Here is a 25,908-nt window from a genome sequence, read left to right as displayed (position 1 = left end):
GGCATGGGCCTCAGCACTCAACAGGGCCAGGTAAGTATGGAGGATATCTAACCAGGGCGATCCCCAATGGACTGGCCATCCGTAGTAGACTCAAGAGTCTGTCCACAGGTTCCAGACTTTTTCATATTTTTGGGGGCATCCTTGGGACAAATATGTTGTTTTATAGAGGGGTATCATTGTATTGATTAACTTTTTCCATGAGGACAGGGTAGGGGGACAGCTGACTTCCATTTTAGTACAATAGCTTTCCTCGCGTAAAATAGGATACCTATTAGAGTGCGGATTGCTTTAGCTAATGCCAGTTGTTCCACAAGGCCGAGGAGACAGATGCTGATTGTCAAAGGAATAGGTATGATAGTTAACCCCTGGACAAACCTCCCTCCAATACTCTTGGACCTGTGGGCACTCCCAGAATATATGTAGAAAGCCCACAAGGATACCAGAGCATCTCCAGCAAGCAGCTGATGAGGTTGGGTATATGCGGTTAATGCGATGGGGCGTATAGTATATTCTATGCAGGATTTTGAATTGGATTAGCTTGTCCCTAGTTGCAACTAATGATTGAAGCGGATAATCCCACATGTCCTCCCAGTCCTCACTGTCCAGTTCCTGCACCTCCACGCACCACAGATCACGCAACCCATCCAATCCAACCTGAATGGACGGCAGCAGTGCTCAGTATATTTGAGACAGCGGCTTTCAGCAGGGTTTCGAGGTCGTCATGCTCTATCCGGAGCTGGACCAATTTAAACTGTGAGTCAAAGGCGTGACGGAGCTGCAGGAACCTGAAGAAGAAAGAATTTTTGAAGTTGAAAATTGTTTTTCAGTCTGTCAAAAGTGAACAACCCAGAACCATCGCAGATATCCTTCAAGTATTTGATGCCCCTGCCTGCCCATAGTCCGGGGTCTTGTAAAGAGTGAAATTCCTTTAATCTGGGATTACACCATAGCGGTGTACTAGGGGCCATATGGCTTCTACCAGGTTGGGTTTTATTACTACTGTATGCCAAGCCTTAATGACCTCTTTCATAGCCTGTGTTAAAGGTATCAGAGAGCCTCCCATCCCCCCTATAAAGGGCGTTCTGAAGGGCCTCAAAGGATCCCAAAGGCGCTGCCTCTAGAACTACTGATGCACTGGCATCGTTCAAGACCAGCCAATTGTGGGTGTGAGTAAGCATAGCCGCCAAATAGTACGTGTGGAAGTCGGGGCAATCAAGTCCCCCCTGCGTCCAGGGCCTGCGCAGAACTTTCCTACTAAATCTGGCTGGATGTGATTGCCACAAGAATGAAGCTACTAGGGAATCAAGTTGATGAAAGAGGGTTTTAGGTATCCAGACCAGGGCACTGCCTTAAAATATACAATAGAACTGGAAGCAGTTTCATTTTAATTAAATTAATTTTCCCTATAAGGGTTAGGGGGATATTTGCCCAGGCCTTTAACTTAGATTTACACCATTGCAGTGCCGGAGACAAATTAAGTTTACTGAAGTCCTTAGTGTTGGCAGAGATATTGATCCCTAAGTATCTAATGGTACTTGCCCATTGCAGAGGTAAATTAGAATTACTCAGCTGCTTTGCCCCTGGATCTATGGGAAGAATGAGGGATTTGTTCCAGTTGGCGTGGAGGCCTGAAAGAGTTGCAAAGCGATCCAGGATCTGGAGCGCCGCAGAAAGTGAGGGGCCAGGTTCTTGCAAAGAGAGGATGAGTTCGACAGCGTATAGTGCTAGTTTCTCAACTATTGAGCCAACCCGGACCCCAGATACCTCATCTGACTTCCGTAAGGCTTCTGCCAAAGGCTCCATCATCAGGGCGAACAGTGCAGGGCAGAGGACACCCCTGCCTTGTTCCCCGTTCAATTTAATATAGACCATAGGGGATTTGTAGAGTAAAGTAATCAATTTCCAGAAGTTTGGGCCGAAACCCTCAAGAACCTGCATCATATATGACCATCGGACTGTGTCGCAGGCCTTCTCTATGTCGAGGGCTACCAAGACCCGAGAGGCGTTCTCCTCGACTGGGAGCTGGAGATAGGTGAAGACTTGTCTAAGATTTATATCCGTAGATGTGCCCGGCATGAAGCCAGTCTGGTCTATATTGACAAGGGATGGTAACACCTGCATAATCCTATTGGCTAGCACCTTGGTAAGTATCTTAAAGTCATAATTCAATAACGATATGGGTCTATATGATGAACAACAAAGGGGGGTCCTTCCCTGGCTTTGGTAGCAATACAATGTGTGCCTGGTACATACTATCTGGCAACCTCCCAGTTTCCAGGCACTCTGCAAGGAGTTGAGTTAGCCTGGGAACCAGTAGAGTTGCGTGGGTTTTATACCATTCCCCGGGTAGTCCATCCGGACCCGGAGATTTGTTGTTGGGTAAAGAGTAGATAGATTGCATTTGATATCTCTTGGCATGTTAAGGGCTTATCTAGTGTGTCCCTGTCCTCCGAAAGAAAGGGCAAGGTGATTCCCCCCCAGTTCCTCAAGTATGGCTTCAACCGGGTTCGGATCATCATATAATTTGCTATAGAAAAGATGAAATTCCCTCAGTATACCCTAAGGGTCTGTAAGTTGGCCACCCGTGGAAGTCTGGATCCTTGGAATTACTGTTTTGGAGTGAGGGTTCTGCCACCAAGTTGGCCAATAATTTGCCATTCTTGTCTCCTGACTTGAAAAGTTTAGCAACAAACTTCCGCGTATCAGATTGCACTAGACAGGTGTAATGGAGTTTCAAATCTCTCCTCGTTTGGGCCAGGGAGGAAAAGTTTTCAGGTGTGAGATGCGCCGTGAAGAGCTCCAATGCCATTTTTTCATCTTGTTCCAGTTGAGTGGTCTGTGTTGCATAGCTAGATCTCACAGCCCTAAGAGCGGAGATATACTCTCCTCGGGCATGAGCCTTGCCTGCCTCCCAAACCACTTCAAGGGAAGATGAACCCTCCTTAAGCGTCCAATATTCTGTAAGCTCGGGCCCCACCACCTCCTGGATTTGAGGATTGTGTATCCAATGTGACGCGAGCCTCCAGCATCCCGGCTCACGGGAGACTCCCAGAGTCAGGGAGTGGTCGGAAAGGCCTGTTGGAAGGTAGGAGGCCGCCCCAACATGTGATAGAGTTGAAGCAGACCCAAACAACAAATCTATGCGTGATCCCGATTTATGTGTAGCTGAGACATGCGAATAAGTCCTGTCCTCCGGATGCCTCCACCGCCAAAGCTCTTGAAGACCAAGAGTGTCTGCCCATAGTACCAATTCAGGGTGGGCAGACCTAAAAGGGTTAGAAGTGTCTTTAGTATGGTCTAGGATGGCGTTAAAGTCCCCCCCAACTATAATTTTGTTGATCTGGAGGGGGGCGAGTTTTGTAAAAATGTTATACAGAATGGTGGGATCAGACGGAGGAGGGATATACACATTAACCATTGCCCAGCGTGGAGCATACATTTCAAGAATTAAAATGACATAACGTCCCCCAGGATCAAGGAAAACCTGTTCCACCAAGCAAGGTAGTGACTTGTTCAGTAGAATGGTAACCCCCCTCGCATAGGAGGAGTATGTGACATGAAATCCTTGTTTAGCCCATGCCCTCTTAAGAGTTAGGATCTGACTGCCTATGAGGTGGGTTTCCTGTAGAAACAGAATGTGAGGTTTATGAGACTGCATGGAACTTAAACAGCAAAGCTTTTTTTACCCCTTGCCGTTCAGTCCCCTTATATTCCAAGAGATCAGCTTCAGATCTGTACCCATTTAAGAAAGAAACATTTAGTAACCCTAGGAGCATAGAAGGCCCATACCCAATCTTGCCCTGAAGTCTAGATGATGTTGCCGTCCAAAAAATAATAATAAATATAATAATAAAAAAACAATAAAATAGGAAAAACATAACACACAGTCTAGCAACAAAAACAGTGTAGAAAACCTGGGTAGACTTGGTAACCGGTTAAAGGTGCATATAATTCCCTACTGCCTGACATAACCCCAACAGTCGCCAAAGCAGTTTCAAACCCGAAACTTGATAATATAGAGCGTCTACTTGAGATTCAGAGTTCCCAGGGGGATTCCCAGCTCGTGTTCGACCAAAAACAGTAGGCAAGATTGGGGGGACGTGTATCCCCTCACGGTAAAAGGGGCCGGGCAATAATTCCTACAGGTAGATGGAGAGCACCAGGTCTCCCGCTTCTTGTAAACCAAACAAACCGTGGGGGTTGAATGCGGGTCACTTGTCAAGGTACTTTTGAGGTGGCTCCGGTATTTACAGGAAATTTTAGTAGGATACAACAGGCAAGGATGTGGGGAATCCGTGCATCTGATAACTTTATGGGAATAGGTCTTCAATGCAAGGTGGTCAGCATACGCTGGGTTGGCAAAGAATCGGATTGCTCCATCATTTTGGATCCGCAGGCAGCTGGGGTAAAGCATGCTATATTTTATGTTCTTATCTCTGAGTCGTCTATGAACATCGTTGAAGGTTTTTCTCTTCGGCTGCAAATCAGCCGAAAGTCGGGGAAAAGAAGAACAGAGGTGTTACTATAATTGACAGTGGGATGTTTGCGGGCTTCAGAGAGAATCTTGTCCCTGTCCCGATAATTAAGGAAGCGGACCATAAAAGGCCTGGGAAGGTTCCCTGGATTGGCGTGTCCCGTGGACACCCGATGGGCCCTTACAACCACATAGGTAGGAGGGACATCTGTAAGGCCCAGGAGATTTTTAAAGAACTTTTCTGCAAATTCTGTCCCTTCCTCTTTCTCAGTTCTCAGGTAGCCCCAGGACTCTGACATTGTTGCGTCTGAGTCAGTTTTCAGCGTCATCAGATTTTGCGACAAGGGACTGTACTGTGTGCTGCAACTCAGCAATGGAGGAGGCATGAGTTGCGGTAAGATCTTCGGTGGCGGATACTCTGGTCTCAGTTTCGGTCATTCTTCCCCTTATTTTGTCGAGGTCGTTCCTTATACGATTGCACGCCTCAGCAAGATGGTCGATGTGCACAAGCAGCGAGGTCTTACTCTGCTCCATTGCAGCGAGGATCATGGCTGTACTATCTTGCAATATCGGGGCTGACTCCTCCATCACTGGAACCTCTCCAGGACCCATCTCAAATTCAGCTAATAAAGCCCGGAGTCTTCCAATCAGTATGGGGTCTGACTGCGGTGAAGGGAGTTGTGGCTGCCGGGGCGATGAGGCGGTCCCAGCGAACTTGGGGTTCTTCTTCCACTTTTTGGAAGGGGGGGACATCAGATGAATCTCTAAAGGGGACCCCAACAGAGGCACAACTCGTGCCCAGATCAGTGTCCAGGAGGCAGCTGGGGGTGGCCCAAATGAGCAGCAGGTATTGAGCCCAGGGTGAGCACAGTCCAGACTGGCAGACAGCGATCACCCGTAGCCCCCCACCTTTCAGCAATCACCCAAGCAGAGGCAGTCCAGTAAGGGTGGTAGGCTGGGAGTGTCAGATTAGGGAAGGCCCAAAGCAGGGGGACTCAGGTGGAAGGATGGCAGAGATACCAGGCCCCTGGGCACCCTCAGCAGCCCGCAAAGGCAGTCTCCATTGTTCAGCACACCAGGCCACTGCAGGGAGGTGGATGGGTAATGAGGCAGGTGAGGGCAGCAAGATCCGCGCTCTCGATGTGAAGCTGGGCCGGCTGCGGCTCAGAAAACAGCGGTATCGGGCTGGCTCCGTTAGGCCGCGGCCGCCGCGAGCGCTCCCAGAGGACCAGCAGGCTGCCAGACCGCGCCAGGCAGGTGGAGGAGCAGGCAGGAGAATGGATGAGGGGCTCTTACCGCACGGCAGGCTGGGATCAGCTTGCTCCATCCAGGTACAGGCCGGCAAAATGGCGGTAGCTAAAGGCTTGATTGATGCATGGCCCCCCGGACCACCATGGCGGAATCTCTGCTCAATATCAGCTCAGGACTCAGGAGGAACGGGTAGGAAGGTTGGCTTGTCTTTATTAGGCAGTTATGTGCATGGATGGCGAAGGATTGAGTTCAGGATACCCGGAGCTCCTCTCTGACACGTCCGCCGCCGCTTACATCCGGACATGCTCCCCATCAGTCTATAATTTTAATGGTAGGTTTATTTTAACAGCGAGAGACAGAACAACAAAAATATCCAGAAAAACACATTTCACAAAAGTGATAAATTGATTTGCATTTTAATGAGTGAAATAAGTATTTGATCCCCTATCAATCAGCAAGAATTCTGGCTCCCAGGTGTCTTCTATACAGGTAACACGCTGAGATTAGGAGCACTCTCTTAAAGGGAATGCTCCTAATCTCAGCTTGTTACCTGTATAAAAGACAAGTGTCCACAGAAGCAATCAATCAGATTCCAATCTCTCCACCATGGCCAAGGCCAAAGAGCTGTCCAAGCATGTCAGGCACAAGATTATAGACCTATACAAGGCTGAAAAAGAAAAAAGTACCCGGTGCTAGTGTCTGGGTAAGGCTGGAATGGGTTACAAGACCATCGCCAAGCAGCTTGCTGAGAGGGTGACAACAGTTGGTGCAATTATTCGCAAATGGAAAAAACGCAAAATAACTGTCAATTTACCTTGGTCTGGGGCTCCAAGCAAGATCTCACCTCGTGGAGTTTCAATGATCTCAAGGCAGCCAGGACCATAGTCACAAAGAAAACAATTGGTAACACACTACACCGTAAAGGACTGAAATCCTGCAGCACCCGCAAGGTCCCCCTGCTCAAGAAAGCACATGTACAGGCCCATCTGAAGTTTGCTAATGGGCATCTGAATGATTCAGAGGAGAACTGGGTGAAAGTGTTGTGGTCAGATGATGCCAAAATAAAGATCTTTGGCATCAACTCAACTCGCCGTGTTTAGAGGAGGAGGAATGCTGCCTTTGACCCCAAGAACACTATCCCCACTGTCAAACATGGAGGTAGAAACATTATGTTTTGGGGGTGTTTTTCTGCTCAGGGGACAGGACAACTTCACCGCATCAAATGGACGATGGACGGAGCCATGTACCGTCAAATCTTGGGTGAGAACCTCCCTCCCTCAGCCAGGGCATTAAAAATGGGTCGTGGGTGGGTATTCCAGCATGGCAATGACCCAAAACACACGGTTAAGGCAACAAAGGAGAGGCTCAAGAAGAAGCACATTAAGGTCCTGGAGTGGCCTAGCATGTCTCCAGACCATAATCCCCTAGAAAAAATGTGGAGGGAGCTCAGGGTTCGAATTATCAAATGTCAGCCTCGAAACCTTAATGACTTGGAGAGGATCTGCAAAGAGGAGTGGGACAAAATCACTCAAGATATGTACAAACCTGGTGGCCAACTACAAGAAACGTCTGAGCTCTGTGATTGCCAACAAGAGTTTTGTCACAAAGTACTAAGTCATGTTTTGTGAAGGAGTTCAATACTTATTTCACTCATTAAAATGCAAATCAATTTTATAACGTTTTTGATATCCGTTTTTTTTTTTTTTTTGTTGTTATTTTGTCTCACTGTTAAAAAAAAACTACCATTAAAATTATAGACTGATCATTTCTCTGTCAGTGGGCAAACATACAAAATCAGCAGGGGATCAAATATTTTTTTCCCTCACTGTAGCTCTGCAAGACAGCAAAGATTCACCACCCACTGTAGAAGTTAAGTATTCGTCTGCAAGCTGCTGCTAGTTTCATTTTTCAGATAACAACAGTGTCACTGTAATCTATGACATTGTTATAAGGATACCATTGAATGATCGACTCACCACCACACTAGTTGTTGCTTGTACTCTTTTGAGGGAAATGATTGATAAGGTAACCAAGAGCAATTCACATATCTCAAAGACACACCGCTTTCGGATAACACTGGATAACAAAAGATCCCATCTTGCCATTCTCTGTCTGTATTGTCTGTAAGAAGAGATTTACCTTCAGATGCATAGACCTTTATTTCTACATTTTTTCCATGGTTCCTCAGAGTTTGAGAGATAGAAAAAATAAAAGATAACCCAGATTTGTTCATATTGTACAAACTTCAATTTACCTTACTTCAATAACAATGGCAGTGGTGTATTACCCCATTTGCAACTGCAAGCTGTATATTATCGTTCTCTCATCAGATTCCCTGTGCCCAGGAGAACCGTAGTTATCATTTCTGCTATTAGACTGCTGAGCTGCGGTACCAGACTTTGACTAGGCAATACCTGTCAGAATTGGGCAATGATAGTGATCACTTAAAGCTGAATTTCATGTATATTTTTTGCAGATGTAGCACCTTCCTTGTTAGGCCACTAGGTTTGGTTAGGCAGATTAATTTTTTATGGGCTCTCCTATAATTTGCAGAGCTGTGTGTGTATGATTGCTTTGGGCTGTTCTGGGCTCTTCAGGCTGCAAGTCCCACTGCTTCTTCCTGTTTTTCTGAGATTTCCAGAGCATAGTGGGTGGGAGAGTCAGATGAGCAGCCAGAATATTTATGCAGCTCCAGCCAATACCTGAAGAGGTGTGCCCAGATGGTGGCTGGGGAGGGCATAAATAGTTTGGTGCACCAGAGTACATGGTTTTTGTCTGTAGGAGAGGTTCTTAGCCAGGAGGGCTCCCAGCCCTTCCTGGCCATGCTGCATGTAGGCAGGTGCCTACAGAAGGGTCGTTTTTCCTGTGCTGACTCATGTTCTTCAATTATGTGAGTTTTTCCTGTGAAACTGTAGATGTGTGGTGGATCTGAGGGATTGATTGGCTAGATTTTCCCGCCAATTTTCCACATATACACATAAAAGGGGCCTCTCAGTGCCCCAGAAGAGAGCTGCTGGAAATACTGACAAGATGTAGGCTGTTATGCTGTTGGACGGCACCCCCAGGGACTGTAGCCAGCTTGTTGGCTCCTTGTTTTAATAAAAAAAAAAAAAAGACACAGATGATATATATATATATATATATATATATATATATATATATATATATATGTATATTGTTTTGTCCATGTTTAATAGGATTCTTCATCTGTTCCTGATGGGTATTAGCTTTCTAATCCCATGGATATAATTTTAGGTATATTTAGGTGTCATATCCTCCTCCCACAACTCCCGAGCCAGACACCTGTAAGCGGTTTCCATTTGGAGGTGTTATCTTAGATTGCTATATACCTGATTTGTAAGTATTGTTCTATTAATGGACATACTGTATATACACACACACACACACACATATACCACATCCACTCCACCCTTTGGCCTCTTTCACACGGGCACCTCTGTGCAATGGATTCCACTTCCTCAGCGGGGGATCGCTCGGCTGATCCCCGCTGAGCAGGCGGATGAAAGGACCTTGTGCAGGGCAGACATGGACACAGACCTGCTCTCCTCTATGGGGAAATTAGATGGAAACGGACTGCCTGTATGTTTTCATCCAATCCGCTAGATGGATGGAAAATAGGACCACCATCCCTCTGGATTTTGAGGACAGGATCGGATCAGATAGCTGCAGATGTCAGCGGACGTGTGTGCTGAAATCCGCCGCTCCATAGGGGAGACTGCAAGGTCCGATCAGGTCCTCCCGTGTGATCATTCAGCTCTGCTGGAACACAGGGAGGCTCAGGTGTGAACCCAGGGTGATACAGAAAGTGAGGGTAAACTCAAAATTTGAGCTGGCACCAGATCAAGAGACCCACTGTGTGGAGCCCAAACTAAATCTATGAAAGGATTCTTCTTTTTTAATTATCAACTATCTGCCTAATGGATCACATGCCTGTTTCAGCATGATAGCAGGAATGACCTAAATGTTTAACCAATCGTTATGGCTGCAATATAGAAGTAACACATAGATGGAAGGACCGCTGTTTGCTGCTCCGTGAAGGGATCATCATACGGGCTCACTATCACCATTCATCTAGTGAGTTCATGACCATAGGGGTGTTAATGCACGAGATGTGGTGACGGTCGAAATATAAGATACAGATCGCATGGAAGCACATGGATGAACTTTCATTTATTTATTTTTCATATATGATTAAGTCCTTTAAATATTTGGACGGCTTCTTTCATGATTTTGAGCGCTGCTAATGCTGGATTGTATTTGAGCATATTTGTTTAGTGAACAATTTGTGTATCTGTTTAAAATACTTTTAAATAGGTAAAGCCTGGAGCAGGTTCAAGAGCTTTGGTAGGATGTTCATTTTTATAATACTGCACCTCCCAAACCAGGAATGGAACCCTCTATGCGATTTCTCCAAAAGTATCCACACTTTGCATAGAAGTGGTGGAAAATTAAGCTCAAATGTGCGTGTAAGGTCTACTGGCATCTTAGTCCCCAGATATTTCAATGCTTGATCCGTCCAATTAAATTTATAACTAGATTTTAGTGTTTTTATTAAAGTATTAGGGACGGCTATTCCTATTGCCTCTAACTTTGAAAAGTTAATCTTAAAATATGATAAAAAAACATATTTCTCTATTTCCTGAAAGAGGTTAGGGAGGGATATCATTGGGTTTGTTAGTGAAAAAAGCATGTCATCTGCATATGCCCTGAACAAGCGATCTAAAGTGTTTCATTTCCTCAGGTCCAGCCAGGTTGACCTTGTATGCCTGCAAGAGACCAGGTTTTCCTCCTTCTCGGCCCCCAAATACCTTTCGTCTCACAACCTCACCTTTTATCTAGCCTCAGCCCCTGAGAAACATAGGGGGATCCTCACTGCTTTTCGTCGCCACCTGATTTTTGATTATGTTAAGGAAATCGCAGATCCAACAGGCAGATACCTACTCCTTCAGGGCACCCTTAATGGTCATGACATTACTATAGTGACGTACTATGCTCCGAATCGTTTCCAACATAAGTTCTTCTCCCTCCTACTTCGGGTTGTAGCCCGTCATAGTTCTGGAACCCTGCTCCTCATGAGAGACTCTAACGTGGCCTTGAACTTGTCGGTCGACAGGCATATGCCCCTGGGTTGTCCCTAATACAATCGATCAGTGGAGGAACAAATGCGCACACTGTTGCGCTCTCATGAGCTTGTTGATGCCTGACGGGAACACCACCCACGCGATTGCGACTTCACTTATTTTTCCAACCCACATAAGAGCTTCTGTAGAATAGACCATGTACTGGTCCCTCTCCGATTCCTCTCCTGTATTGGAAACACCTTGATTCGTTCCTCACCCTGGTCCGATCATGACCCCCTTGTTTTTTTCGCTTGCTTGCTCCCCTCGTCCCCCCCCCCTCCATTGGAGACTTAACCGCTTGCCAACCGGCTCACGCCCATATACATCAGCAGAAGGGCGCGTACAGGCATATTAACGTACCTGTACGTGGCCCTTTAAGAAGCGGTTTGCGGGCGCGCACGCGCCGCCGTGAGCTCTGTGACCATAATCGCGGGTCCACACGGACTCGATACCCGCGATTGTCTCACGGAGAGAAAGAACAGGGAAATGCTGATGTAAACAAGCATCTCCCCGTTCTGCCTAGTGACACTGACACTGATCACCGCTCCCTGTAATTGGGAGCGGTGATCAGTGTCATGTCACACATAGCCCCTCCCTCCACAGTTAGAATCACTCACTAGGACACACTTAACCCGTACAGCGCCCCCTAGTGGTTAACCCCTTCACTGCCAGTCACATTTACTCAGTAATCAATGCATTTTTAATCGCACTGATCGCTGTATAAATGTGAATGGTCCCAAAATAGCGCCAAAAGTGTCCGATCTGTCCGCCATAATGTCGCAGTAATGATAAAAATCGCTGATCACCGCCATTACTAGTAAAAAAAAAAAAATATTAATAAAAATGCCATAAAACTATCCCCTATTTTGTAGAAATTATAACTTTGGCGCAAATCAATCAATAAACGGGTATTGCAATTTGCATATTTGCATATTTTACCAAAAATATGTAGAAGAATACGTATCGGCCTAAACTGGGGAAATTTTTTTCTTTTTTTATATATATTTTTTTGGGGGATATTTATTATAACAAAAAGTAAAAAATAATGCGTTTTTTTCAAAATTGTTGCTATTTTTTTGTTTATAGCACAAAAAATAAGAACCGCAGAGGTGATCAAATACCACCAAAAGAAAGACCGTGCAATTGTCAGTTAAAGCAACACAATGCCGAATCGCAAAAAACGCTCTGGTCTTTTGCCAGCCAAATGGTCCGGAGCTTAAGTGGTTAATGAGTCCCTTCTTACATCTCAAAACTGGAGGAGAGGCTTCGAGACCTTAATACTCAATTGGGGGCAGCGGATGAGGCCTGGAAATCCTCTCCAATTGCGACTCTAAAAGGCTCGAGATGCCTTTGTAGCGGAATTGGACTTGTTGGCCACTGATCAAGCTGAAAAAGCCCTTTGTTGAGCAAAACATAAATTCTACTCTTGTGCGAACAATAGGGGAGGGAGGCATGATATTATAAGGCACCAGCGCACATTCTTATTTATATCAGATTATCTTTATAAGACATTACATTAAACCACCGTACAATGAAAAAATTACAAAACTGGATGGCAAGAAAGGAGTGTAGCATGTGTGTTTCATGATTCTATACATGGCAGATACATGATGTATATTAATAGAAAAAATATGTTTACTTAGTTTTGGGCAAAGGTTGCCATCATCCTGATCAGTATGTCCAAATAATTAAAATTCCTCTTTTGTAGGACTTTTATACGGCAACCAAACTACTACATTTGTTATATAAAAATATAAATTTTATTATTGTTCATCATTAAAAAAAGAAAGAGAACCTCCATGAGGCTCCAATATATTAAAAACATCAATCGATCATACAACATTGTAGCACAACATTCGTTTTCAATGGTGGTGATACCCAGTACCATATAAGTGAAGCGTTAGTGTGTGGGTGTGGCGCTGTCCTAATTCATAGAAATACTTAGTAAATCGTGTGTAGCCAAATCCCATATGTAAAGTCGCATATAAAGTATAGACCAAAATTGTAAATAAAAAATTCAACGAAAATAAAACCAAACATAAAACAGCAAAGTGACCCCCTTTGGAGTGTGTAGGTGTAGCATTGTCCTAGTTTAAAAAATACTTTATAAGTCGTGTGTAGCCAAATCCTACATGTAAAGTCGCATGTAAATTATAAACAAAATATAAACAAAATCACATATAGCAAATTTAACGGCTAGGTTGGCCCCCTTTGAATTGGGGGAGGGGGAAGGGGAACAGGGGATGAAATCAAAAAATGACTTTAGCCAAAACTATTCCATCCGCATAAAAACCCCATATAGTGATTGATTTAAAAGTCTTTGACAAACATAACATTGCTGAATAATTACATAGGTTAAATCATGACTAGTGCTCAGTGCAACTTAAGTGAAAAACTTGACATCTTTGTAAAACAAGGCAGGTATTTGTATTAATCTTGGTGACCAGGTGCTCGTGTCTTGTAATCATGCGGACACTCACCAGCTTCTTTAACCCCTGCGGGGGTAATGCGCAGTCACAGTGTATGCCACTGTGCGGCAATCCACAGGCTGTTTCTGGGAACGGTGAAGTTTTAGGCAGCTTCTTTAACCCCTGCGGGGATAATGCGCAGTCACAGTGTATGCCACTGTGTGGCAATCCACAGGCTGTTTCTGGGTCACGGTGACGTTTTAGGCATAAGAGAAGAGAGAGGAGATTCCATAGCGTAAAACCATAAAACACTCTTTATTGAATGCAGATGACAGAATGGTACTCACATTTAAGCAGTTTATAATAGGCAACCAAATGTCATCAAAACAGGAGAGCGTCAGATTTAAGTTGGTGATCCTCTCGGAGATGATGCAAAAGCGTCAAAATAGGCCACGCCCTACGCGTTTCGTCATAGGGACGTCAACTGGAGCGTGCCCCCTTTGCGTCACCTCCCCTCCTTTTATACTGTGCGATGTGCTGCATGCCTGCACACCGGAAACCTCCGGCGGCCATTTTCCCTTAGGTTTTTGCGCGGCCATCTTGCATGTGGCTATTGCAGACCGGAGCCATGTGTATAAACCTTTAGTGGAATATCCCTAGTGTTGTAAAAACAGGAAATAGAACAAAGGGAAGTCCGCGGCCATTTTCTTGTAGGTTCTGCAAGATCTATGTAGGCTATAGGTTATTTAAAATGCCTGAGTCCGCAGCCATTTTCTTGTAGAATGTGCGGGGTATGTTTGGATTATACGGTGACCCCGTACAAAAAAACTTCTCCGTTCGAGTATGTGTCACTCTGAGCCACAGATTTACTCTATCAAGATGGAACATAAACCCGTAAAGAATCATCATAGGCAGGGGCAGTATTAATTACTTGCACAGTATAATTAAGTATACCTGACGAATTATACATAGAAATATAAAATATAAAATTTAAAATACATATACATAGAAATGTTTAATATTTATTGCTCCAAAGTACTAAAAATAAATTGCATGTCACTATGTACATGCAATATTGTAAAATAAAAAGTTAACTAAATATGAAAAAAATTTATAAAAATTTTTATAATAAAATTAAAATAAAAATGATAAAAAGGGGGATAAAATAAGAGGGTTAGGAAGGAGCCCGAGGGAAGATGGTGTTTGTGTCATCATGGAGCCTAAAATTAATGTCATACGTCAGGAACCTTTTTTATTTTTCACGTCAAAAAAGATTAAGCTTACTAATAGTGGTAGTACTAATAGTTAGTGAGAAAGCAATTTAGGTCGACATCTATATTCATTCCTGATGGTTGTAGTGTGTCTAGCTGGAAAATCCATCTAGTTTCGTTTTGCGACACTTTAATTTTCTTGTTGTCGCCCCTCCAGTGCCCTTTGATTTTATCAATAGCATAAAAAACAAGGCCTGAGGGGTCCCTGTTGTGGTGATCTCTAAAGTGTCTGGATACACTGTGCTATTTAAACCCGTTTTTTATATTTGTAATGTGTTCTCTGATCCTTATGTGCAATTTTCTAGTTGTACGCCCCACGTACTGTTTCCGACACGGGCATTCTAATACATAAGTGACGTGTGTATTATTGCACGTGATCAGGTCCCTGATGGTGTATTCGTTTCCATTAGATGTCGACCTAAATTTAGTTAACTTTTTACTTGTTTTCTTACTTACTCTACATGGTAAACATTTGCCACATTTGTAAAAGCCTCTAAGATTATTCCCTATTTTAATTTGTTTTGGGGGGTCAAGGGCATTGTGCACTAGTTTGTTCCGAAGGGGTGGGGCCTTCCTGTAAATAAAAATAGGTTTGTTTGGTAATATTGGTTTAAGAATCTGATCTGATTGGAGAATTGGCCAATATTTTTTAATGATTGATTCCATAGTTTTATATTGCCTGTTGTATCCTGTCAGGAAAGCAAAGCCTATATTTCTATTCTTTTCTTGTTTACACGAATTTTGTGTTCCTTCTATCAGCCCGTTTCTATCCATACTTTTCACTTTTTGTTTCAATAATAATAGGTCCCTTCTTTTATATTCTTTATCGGTGAACCTGTTGATTAAAACGTCTGCTTGTTCCTCAAAATCAGTGATGCTACTGCAATTTCTGCGTATTCGCATCAATTGCCCCTTTGGGATGTTACCTATCCACTTCGGGTGATGGCAGCTACTTGTTGCTATGTAGCCGTTTCTATCTGTATTCTTGAAGAACGTTTTTGTATTAAGCTGCCCGTTTTCTTTGTATATCTGGAGGTCGAGGTAACTTATGTCTTGTTTACTCCAGTTACCAGAGAAAGTTAAACCGTAGATGTTATTGTTAATTTCTTCGAGAAATACTTGTAGTTCTTCTTCTGTGCCTCCCCATACTACAACGATGTCATCTATATATCGTCTATATAGCTTCATATTTGGCCTATTGGTACTATAGATTTGTTCTTCTTCCCATTTGTTAAGGAGCAGGTTGGCTACACTGGGGGCATACTTAGCCCCCATGGCCACTCCCTTCTCTTGCGTGTAGAAGTCTCCCTTATGCCAGAAGTAATTATGGCTCATGGCTAACTTTAAACCTTCTAATATGTATTTTATTTGTTCTTCTTTCATATTGGTTTGTTGGTGTAATGCCCATTCTGCTCTGCTAAGGCCATCTGATTGTATGATGTTAGTGTATAGGGAGTTGATGTCAATAGTCACAAGTATGTCTTCCTCCTTTATGTTGAAATTTTTTAACTCCTTAATCAGCTGTTTACTGTCTTTCAGGTAGGATTTCCCTCCGGTTACCAACGGTTGCAAATAGCTGTCCAAATATGCCCCCAGTCTAGAGAATAGGCCATCAATCCCACTTATTATGGGTCTACCTGGGGGGTTAAATTGGTACTTATGGATTTTTGGGACATAATATATTACGGGGGTCTTGGCTGCTTCAGGTAATAGAAATTTTGCTTCTTTTTTATTCAGGATTCCTTTTTTCTCTCCTTTCTGTATATAAGCTTTGAGCTTCTTCTTATATTCTGCCTTCGGGTTGTCCCTTAGCTTTTTGTATGTGTTAGGAATAGCTAGCAGTTTCTCCATTTCTGATTCATAATCCTTTTTGTTTAGGATAACAAGTCCACCGCCCTTGTCCGCCGGACGTATGACGGTATTTTTCTTTTTTTCTTTTTATTTCTTTGATGGTCTTCCAGATTTTTGCTTTTACCTTCTTTGGTTTTAGCTTTCTTATATCTTGTTCCACCATCTTTTTAAAAGTTGTAAGGCTTTCATTCTGTTGAGTATTGGGATTGAATACGGAGTTGTTCTTCAACTGCGAGTGCTTATAAATTGGGGCTTCTTTTTCCGTGAGTAATTTATTTTCTCCTTTTATTGCAAAAAATGTCCTTATGTTTAATTTTCTAATGAATTTTTGCAGGTCGATATATGCTTCAAAAGGGTCCAGGCATTTTTCTGGAGCATACTTAAGTCCCAGGTCAAGTGTCTTCATTTCTTCTTCGTTGAAGGTCGCTTCGCTTAAGTTGAAGATACCACCACCTAATACTCTCGCCTTCTTTTTCTTTGCCCCTCCTCTTTCCTCTGGTCCGTTTTCTCTTCCTCCTCTCTCCATTCTGTATTCTTGGTCCATTCTCTCTCCCCATTGCATTTCTTCTGGTGCTCTGTTCTTCATTCCCGCTTCTGTGTCTCGGGTACTTCTTGGGTTCCACCCCCTGTAGGGGTATCTGTTGTTTCGGTTCCTTTCTGGGAATCTGAAGGGTTTCCAACCTTGAGGGTCTCTGTCTTTCCTGTGTAGAAATGGTCTTCTTCTGGGGGCCGGGGGTCTCCCTCTGTATTCCCTGGGAAAAAAAACCCTCCTGTATTGGGGTTCTCTATATGGTGTGTAATCTTGTTCACGCCTTAAAGGTGAATACCTATTCCTATACCTAGGCGTTCTTGGTGTTGGAGCATTTGCATGTGTTCTATTTCCATGTATATCTTGTTGTCTATGGTTTCTTCTTTTTGGACTGTATCCTCCTTTTCTATACTCAGATGTCGGTGTCTGCCCTAGTGGTTCTCTCATACTTCTTACTGGTACAGGTTCTGTTTCTTGCCATATTGTTGCGTCTTCTTCCGTTATGCTCTCATTAGTGTCATCTACCATTGAGATATTCAGGTCTTCTTCCATATACGTTTCATCGGTCTGCCACTTGTATACCTGTTGATTTTTGTAATCTAGTACGTCTCTTTAAATTTCTTTTGTTTTTTTAATTGTATTTCCTTATCATATTTCTTTGCTGCTTCTTGTAAGTTGTTTTCTTTGTCTTTGTATTCTCTGGTTTCATGGAATGGTAATAATTGGTCTTTTATTTGTAATATTTCTGATTCGATGTTCCCTTTTTCATTAATCGCATCGTTAGGTGAGACATCCCACCTGAGCCTCCTAGGGGTGATTTTCTCTGTAATATACATTTCTATCGTGGCTATGTCCCACCAAACTCTGATCTGTTTTTCTATGGTATGTCTGAGCTGTTTAAAAAGGCTATCCATATCTTTTTTATTGACTACATGTTCCTGGTTAAAGACTTCAGTGAGATTGATATTCCTATTGTTTAGATATTTGAAAATATCCATTGCAGCAGATGACTACTTGGTACTCTAAGGGCCCAAGTCAAATAGTAATGAAATATGAGTGGTGTATCCGCGCAATGGAACAGAAAATTAAAAAAGTGGAGAAAATGGAAAAAAATGGAACCAAAAGGAAGAAATCGCATAAAGGACTGCTGCCTCCACAGATGTGATTTCCACCAAGGTGGAAAAAACAGAAGGTAAGGGTTAGTGTGTGGGTGTGGTGCTGTCCTAATTCATAGAATACTTGGTAGATCGTGTGTAGCCAAATCCCATATGTAAAGTCGCATATAAAGTATAGACCAAAATTGCAAATAAAAAATTCAACAAAAATAAAACCAAACATAAAACAGCAAAGTGACCCCCTTTGGAGTGTATAGGTGTAACGTTGTCCTAGTGGAGAAAAAAGTGGAGAAAATGGAAAAAAATGGAAACAATGGAAGAAATCACATAAAGGACTGCTGCCTCCACAGATGTGATTTCCACCAAGGTGGAAAAAACAGAAGGTAAGTGAAGGGTTAGTGTGAATGAATAAAAAAAAGAATAAAAAATAATAAAAAAATAAAATAAAAAAGAAGCAAAATTTCTATTACCTGAAGCAGCCAAGACCCCCGTAATATATTATGTAATATATTATGTCCCAAAAATCCATAAGAACCAATTTAACCCCCCAGGTAGACCCATAATAAGTGGGATTGATGGCCTATTCTCTAGACTGGGGGCATATTTGGACAGCTATTTGCAACCGTAGGTAACCGGAGGGAAATCCTACCTGAAAGACAGTAAACAGCTGATTAAGGAGTTAAAAAATTTCAACATAAAGGAGGAAGACATACTTGTGACTATTGACATCAACTCCCTATACACTAACATCATACAATCAGATGGCCTTAGCAGAGCAGAATGGGCATTACACCAACAAACCAATATGAAAGAAGAACAAATAAAATACATATTAGAAGGTTAAAAGTTAGCCATGAGCCATAATTACTTCTGGCATAAGGGAGACTTCTACACGCAAGAGAAGGGAGTGGCCATGGGGGCTAAGTATGCCCCCAGTGTAGCCAACCTGCTCCTTAACAAATGGGAAGAAGAACAAATCTATAGTACCAATAGGCCAAATATGAAGCTATATAGACGATATATAGATGACATCGTTGTAGTATGGGGAGGCACAGAAGAACTACAAGTATTTCTCGAAGAAATTAACAATAACATCTACGGTTTAACTTTCTCTGGTAACTGGAGTAAACAAGACATAAGTTACCTCGACCTCCAGATATACAAAGAAAACGGGCAGCTTAATACAAAAACGTTCTTCAAGAATACAGATAGAAACGGCTACATAGCAACAAGTAGCTGCCATCACCCGATGTGGATAGGTAACATCCCAAAGGGGCAATTGATGCGAATACGCAGAAATTGCAGTAGCATCACTGATTTTGAGGAACAAGCAGACGTCTTAATCAACAGGTTCACCGATAAAGAATATAAAAGAAGGGACCTATTATTATTGAAACAAAAAGTGAAAAGTATGGATAGAAACGGGCTGATAGAAGGAACACAAAATTCACATAAAACAAGAAAAGAATAGAAATATAGGCTTTGCTTTCCTGACAGGATACAACAGGCAATATAAAACTATGGAATCAATCATTAAAAAATATTGGCCAATTCTCCAATCAGATCAGATTCTTAAACCAATATTACCAAACAAACCTATTTTTATTTACAGGAAGGCCCCAACCCTTAGGAACAAACTAGTGCACAATGCCCTTGACCCCCCAAAACAAATTAAAATAGGGAATAACCTTAGAGGCTTTTACAAATGTGGCAAATGTTTACCATGTAGAGTAGGTAAGAAAACAAGTAAAAAGACAACTAAATTCAGGTCGACATCTAATGGAAATTGATATACCATCAGGGACCTGATCTAGTGCAATAATACACACATCACTTATGTATTATGTATAATGCCCGTGTCGGAAACAGTACGTGGGGCGTACAACTAGAAAATTGCACATAAGGATCAGAGAACACATTACAAATATAAAAAACGGGTTTAAAAAGCACAGTGTATCAAGACACTTTAGAGACCACCACAACAGGGACCCCTCAGGCCTTGTTTTTTATGCTATTGATAAAATCAAAGGGCACTGGAGGGGCGACAACAAGAAAATTTAAGTGTCGCAAAACGAAACTAGATGGATTTTCCAGCTAGACACACTACAACCATCAGGAATGAATATAGATGTCGACCTAAATTGCTTTCTCACTAACTATTAGTACTACCAGTAAACTACCACTATTAGTAAGCTTAATCTTTTTTGACGTGAAAAATAAAAAAGGTTCCTGACGTATGACATTAATTTTAGGCTCCATGATGACACAAACACCATCTTCCCTTGGTCTCCTTCCTACCCCTCTTATTTTATCCCCCTTTTTATCATTTTTATTTTAATTTTATTATAAAAATTTGTATACATTTTTTTCATATTTAGTTAACTTTTTATTTTACAATATTGCATGTACATAGTGACATGCAATTTATTTTTAGTACTTTGGAGCAATAAATATTAAACATTTCTATGTATATGTATTTTAAATTTTATATTTTATATTTCTATGTATAATTCGTCAGGTATACTTAATTATACTGTGCGAGTAATTAATACTGCCCCTGCCTATGATGATTCTTTACGGGTTTATGTTCCATCTTGATAAGAGTAAATCTGTGCCTCATAGTGACACATACTCGAACGGAGAAGTTTTTTCGTACTGGGTCACCGTATAATCCAAACATACCCCGCGCATTCTACAAGAAAATGGCTGCGGACTCAGGCATGTTAAATAACCTATAGCCTACATAGATCTTGCAGAACCTACAAGAAAATGGCCACGGACTTCGGCCTGCAAAATAGCATATACCTATCAATTGCTCTATTGGGCTTCGGTCTGCAAAATCTCTCACAAAATGGCCACGGATTTCCCTTTGTTCTATTTCGTGTTTTTACAACACTAGGGATATTCCACTAAAGGTTTATACACATGGCTCCGATCTGCAATAGCCACATGCAAGATGGCCGCGCAAAAACCTAAGGGAAAATGGCCGCCGGAGGTTTCCGGTGTGCAGGCATCGCACAGTATAAAAGGAGGGGAGGTGACACAAAGGGGGCACGCTCCAGTTGACGTCCCTATGATGAAATGCGTAGGGAATGGCCTATTTTGACGCTTTTGCATCATCTCCCAGAGGATCACCAACTTAAATCTGACGCTCTCCTGTTTTGATGACATTTGGTTGCCTATTATAAACTGCTTAAATGTGAGTACCATTCTGTCATCTGCATTCAATAAAGAGTGTTTTATGGTTTTACGCTATGGAATCTCCTCTCTCTTCTCTTATACCTAAAACATCACCGTGACCCAGAAACAGCCTGTGGATTGCCGCACAGTGGCATACACTGTGACTGCGCATTACCCTCACAGGGGTTAAAGAAGCTGCCTAAAACTTCACCGTGACCCAGAAACAGCCTGTGGATTGCCGCACAGTGGCATACACTGTGACTGCGCATTACTCCCGCAGGGGTTAAAGAAGCTGGTGAGTGTCCGCATGATCACAAGACATGAGCACCTGGTCACCAAGATTAATACAAATACCTGCCTTGTTTTACAAAGATGTCAAGTTTTTCACTTAAGTTGCACTGAGCACTAGTCACGATTTAACCTATGTAATTATTCAGCAATGTTATGTTTGTCAAAGACTTTTAAATCAATCACTATATGGGGTTTTTATGCGGATGGAATAGTTTTGGCTAAAGTTATTTTTTGATTTCATCCCCTGTTCCCCTTCCCCCTCCCCCAATTCAAAGGGGGCCAACCTAGCCGTTAAATTTGCTATATGCGATTTTGTTTATATTTTGTTTATAATTTACATGCGACTTTACATGTGGGATTTGGCTACACACAACTTATAAAGTATTTTTTAAACTAGGACAACGATACACCTATTTTCGTTGAATTTTTTTTTTACAATTTTGGTCTATACTTTATATGCGACTTTACATATGGGATTTGGTTACACACGATTTACCAAGTATTTCTATGAATTAGGACAGCGCCACACCCACACACTAACCCTTCACTTACTTTCTGTTTTTTCCACCTTGGTGGAAATCACATCTGTGGAGGCAGCAGTCCTTTATGCGATTTCTTCCATTGTTTCCATTTTTTTCCATTTTCTCAACTTTTTTCTCCACTAGGACAACGTTACACCTATACACTCCAAAGGGGGTCACTTTGCTGTTTTATGTTTGGTTTTATTTTCGTTGAATTTTTTATTTGCAATTTTGGTCTATACTTTATATGCGACTTTACATATGGGATTTGGCTACACACGATCTACCAAGTATTCTATGAATTAGGACAGCGCCACACCCACACACTAACCCTTCACTTACCAATACCATATGATACTGTAAATCATATATGATTCAATAACAGTTTTAACATGAAAAGGGACAGATTCATGATGTATATAACATTGGTTTATCTGGCAGAATTTTTGCCAAAATTCCATACAAGTTTGAATGCTAAATTACAGATGAGATAATCCCAAGAAAACAGATTAAAAACATGAATTCCTAAATAGTCTCTGACATTTTAAATCAACTTACTTACCTGGGGATTCATGACAATTTGGGAGGACAACACAATCATCTGCATAACCTAAGCAAAGAAAGAGGCATGCAGAACATTATTATACCATTCTAAAGTTAAAACTAAAGGGATTATTGCTATGTACAGATCTAATCATAGAGCAATAAAAGACCAATAAAATATTTTTACTACAACCTTAGGACCTGCACGGTTCTTTACATCAGGACTGAACAAATATAAGAGCCGTGTAGGCAGTAAACCTAAAAAAAATATCTGTTTGTTCAGTTTCCTGGCACCCAAAATGCTAGATTGGACAGACCAGCCACTGAATTATACGCAATTTGTGCACCATGCCTATTTAACCACTTGCTTACTGGGCACTTAAACCCCCCTCCTATCCAGACCAATTTTTAGCTTTCAGCGTTGACGCATTTTGAATGACAATTGCGCGGTCATACAACACTGTACCCAAATGAAATTTTTATCATTTTTTCCCCACAAATAGAGCTTTCTTTTGGTGGTATTTGATCACCTCTGCGGTTTTTATTTTTTGTTAAAAAAATGTAAAAAGACTGAATTAAAAAAAATATATATATATATATATTTTTTTATATTTTGTTATAAAAAATTTAAAACAGGTAATTATTCTCCTTCATTGATGTACGCTGATGAAGCAGCAGTGATGGGACTGATAGGCGACAGTGATGGGCACTGATGGGTGGCAGTGATGGGCACTGATGGGTGGCAGTGATCGGCAGTTCCACTGATAGGCAGCACTGCTAGGTGGCACTGATTGGCACTACTGGTGGGCATTGATAGCTGGCACTTGTGGACATTGATAGGTGGCACTGTTAGGTAGCACTTGTGGCCACTGTTAGGTGGCACTGTGGGCACTGTTAGGTGGCACAGATGAGGCAGATGTGCCTCTTCCACTTCGGGACCTTTGTCCCTCGCATCTGAGCCGGTGATCGGCTTTTTTTTCTACTCACGCTATTAGCGTGAGTAGAAAAAAAAAATGATTACCGTTCTTTTGTTTACATCATGTGATCAGCTGTCATTGGCTGACAGCTGATCACATGGTAAGGGGCCGGGACCGGCCCCTTACTCGGATCGGTGATCAGCCGAGTCTCAGTGACTCGGTGATCACAGCGCGCTTGGCGTGCGCCCCGCAGGGTGCGTGCACAGGGGAGGCCGTCCTATGACAGGCTCCCGGGAATTCAGGTCCCCGCTGTGGCCGTCATTCGGCCATAGCGCGGATGTCAAGTGGTTAAGCAATATATAGTCAGGTCCATAAATATTGGGACATCGACACAATTCTAATCTTTTTGGCTCTATATACCACCACAATGGATTTGAAATGAAACGAACAAGATGTGCTTTAACTGCAGACTTTCAGCTTTAATTTGGGGGTATTTACATCCAAATCAGGTGAACGGTGTAGGAATTACAACAGTTTATATATGTGCCTCCCACTTTTTAAGGGACCAAAAGTAATGGGACAGATTAACAATCATCCATCAAACTTTCACTTTTTAATACTTGGTTGCAAATCTTTTGCAGTCAATTGCAGCCTGAAGTCTGGAACGCATAGACATCACCAGACGCTGGGTTTCATCCCTGGTGATGCTCTGTCAGGCCTCTACTGCAAATGTCTTCAGTTCCTGTTTGTTTTTGGGGCATTTTCCCTTCAGTTTTGTCTTCAGCAAGTGAAATGCATGCTCAATCAGATTCAGATCAGGTGATCGTCTTGGCCATTGCATAACATTCCACTTCTTTCCCTTAAAAAATTCTTTGGTTGCTTTTGCAGTGTGCTTTAGGTCATTGTCAATCTGCACTGTGAAGCGTCGTCCAATGAGTTCTGAAGCATTTTGCTGAACATGAGCAGATAATATTGCCCGAAACACTTCAGAATTCATCCTGCTGCTTTTGTCAGCAGTCACATCATCAATAAATACAAGAGAACCAGTTCCATTGGCAGCCATACATGCCCACGCCATGACACTACCACCACCATGCTTCACTGATGAGGTGGTATGCTTTGGATCAAGAGCAGTTCCTTTCCTTCTCCAAACTCTTCTCTTCCCATCACTCTGGTACAAGTTGATCTTGGTTACATCTGTCCATAGGATGTTGTTCCAGAACTGTGAAGGCTTTTTTAGATGTTGTTTGGCAAACTCTAATCTGGCCTTCCTGTTTTTGAGGCTCACCAATGGTTTACAGCTTGTGGTGAACCCTCTGTATTCACTCTGGTGAAGTCTTCTCTTGATTGTTGACTTTGACACACTTACACCTACCTCCTGGAGAGTGTTCTTGATCTGGCAAACTGTTGTGAAAGGTGTTTTCTTCACCAGGGAAAGAATTCTTCGGTCATCCATCACAGTTGTTTTCCATGGTCTTCCGGCTCTTTTGGTGTTGGTGAGCTCACCAGTGCGTAATTTCTTTTTAAGAATGTTCCAAACAGTTGATTTGGCCACATCTAATGTTTTTGCTATCTCTCTGATGGGTTTGTTTTGTTTTTTCAGCCTAATGATGGCTTGCTTAACTGATAGTGACAGCTCTTTGGATCTCATATTGAGAGTTCACAGCAACAGATTCCAAATGCAAATAGCACACTTGAAATTAACTCTGGACCTTTTATCTGCTCCTTGTAAATGGGATAATGAGGGAAAAACACACACCTGGCCATGGAACAGCTGAGCAGCCAATTGTCCCATTACTTTTGGTCCCTTAAAAAGTGGGAGGCGTCTGGTGATGTCTATGCGTTCCAGACTTCAGGCTGCAATTGACTGCAAAAGATTTGCAACCAAGTATTAAAAAGTGAAAGTTTGATGGATGATTGTTAATCTATCCCATTACTTTTGGTCCCTTAAAAAGTAGGAGGCACATATATAAACTGTTGTAATTCCTACACCGTTCACCTGATTTGGTTGTAAATACCCCCAAATTAAAGCTGAAAGTCTGCAGTTAAAGCACATCTTGTTCGTTTCATTTCAAATCCATTGTGGTGGTATATAGAGCCAAAAAGATTAGAATTGTGTCGATGTCCCAATATTTATGGACCTGACTGTATACATAACTTAAAAAAGAAGTCCTAGGTTTGAATCCTACATGGATATAATTTACACAAAGTTTGTGTGTTTTTCTTGTGTTTGGATGTATTTTCCCTGGGTGTTAGAGTTTCTATTCATATTCTAAAATCATGCTCGTAAGTTAATTGGCATCCCCCTTTACTGCCCCTAGTGCCCTTAGTGTGCGCAAGATATTAGATTGTGTGCTCCTACAGGTTACAGGGTCTGACAAAGATTTGGAGATACATAAATTGCCAAGTACATAAC

General features: G+C 42.2%; 1 protein-coding gene across 2 annotated transcripts in view; it reads right to left on the bottom strand.

Moving 5' to 3' along the window:
* The window catches only part of LOC141133853 (interleukin-6 receptor subunit beta-like), a 143,277-nt gene that overhangs the window by 72,161 nt on the left and 45,208 nt on the right, over positions 1 to 25,908 (bottom strand). Inside the window, exons 3-4 of one of the 2 annotated variants that reach the window (XM_073623446.1) lie at positions 22,595 to 22,642; positions 7,702 to 7,846 (exon numbers count right to left, since the gene is read on the bottom strand). In XM_073623446.1, coding sequence (XP_073479547.1) covers positions 7,702 to 7,846; positions 22,595 to 22,642 — 193 coding nt within the window. Of the gene's footprint in view, positions 1 to 7,701; positions 8,056 to 22,594; positions 22,643 to 25,908 lie in introns of those variants that run through there. The other variant, XM_073623440.1, reaches the window with a different exon arrangement.

This window comes from Aquarana catesbeiana, linkage group LG01, assembly GCF_042186555.1.
Source record: "Aquarana catesbeiana isolate 2022-GZ linkage group LG01, ASM4218655v1, whole genome shotgun sequence".
In the NCBI taxonomy this organism is placed as follows: domain Eukaryota; kingdom Metazoa; phylum Chordata; class Amphibia; order Anura; family Ranidae; genus Aquarana; species Aquarana catesbeiana.
This window is presented reverse-complemented; position numbering and strand designations above follow the sequence as displayed.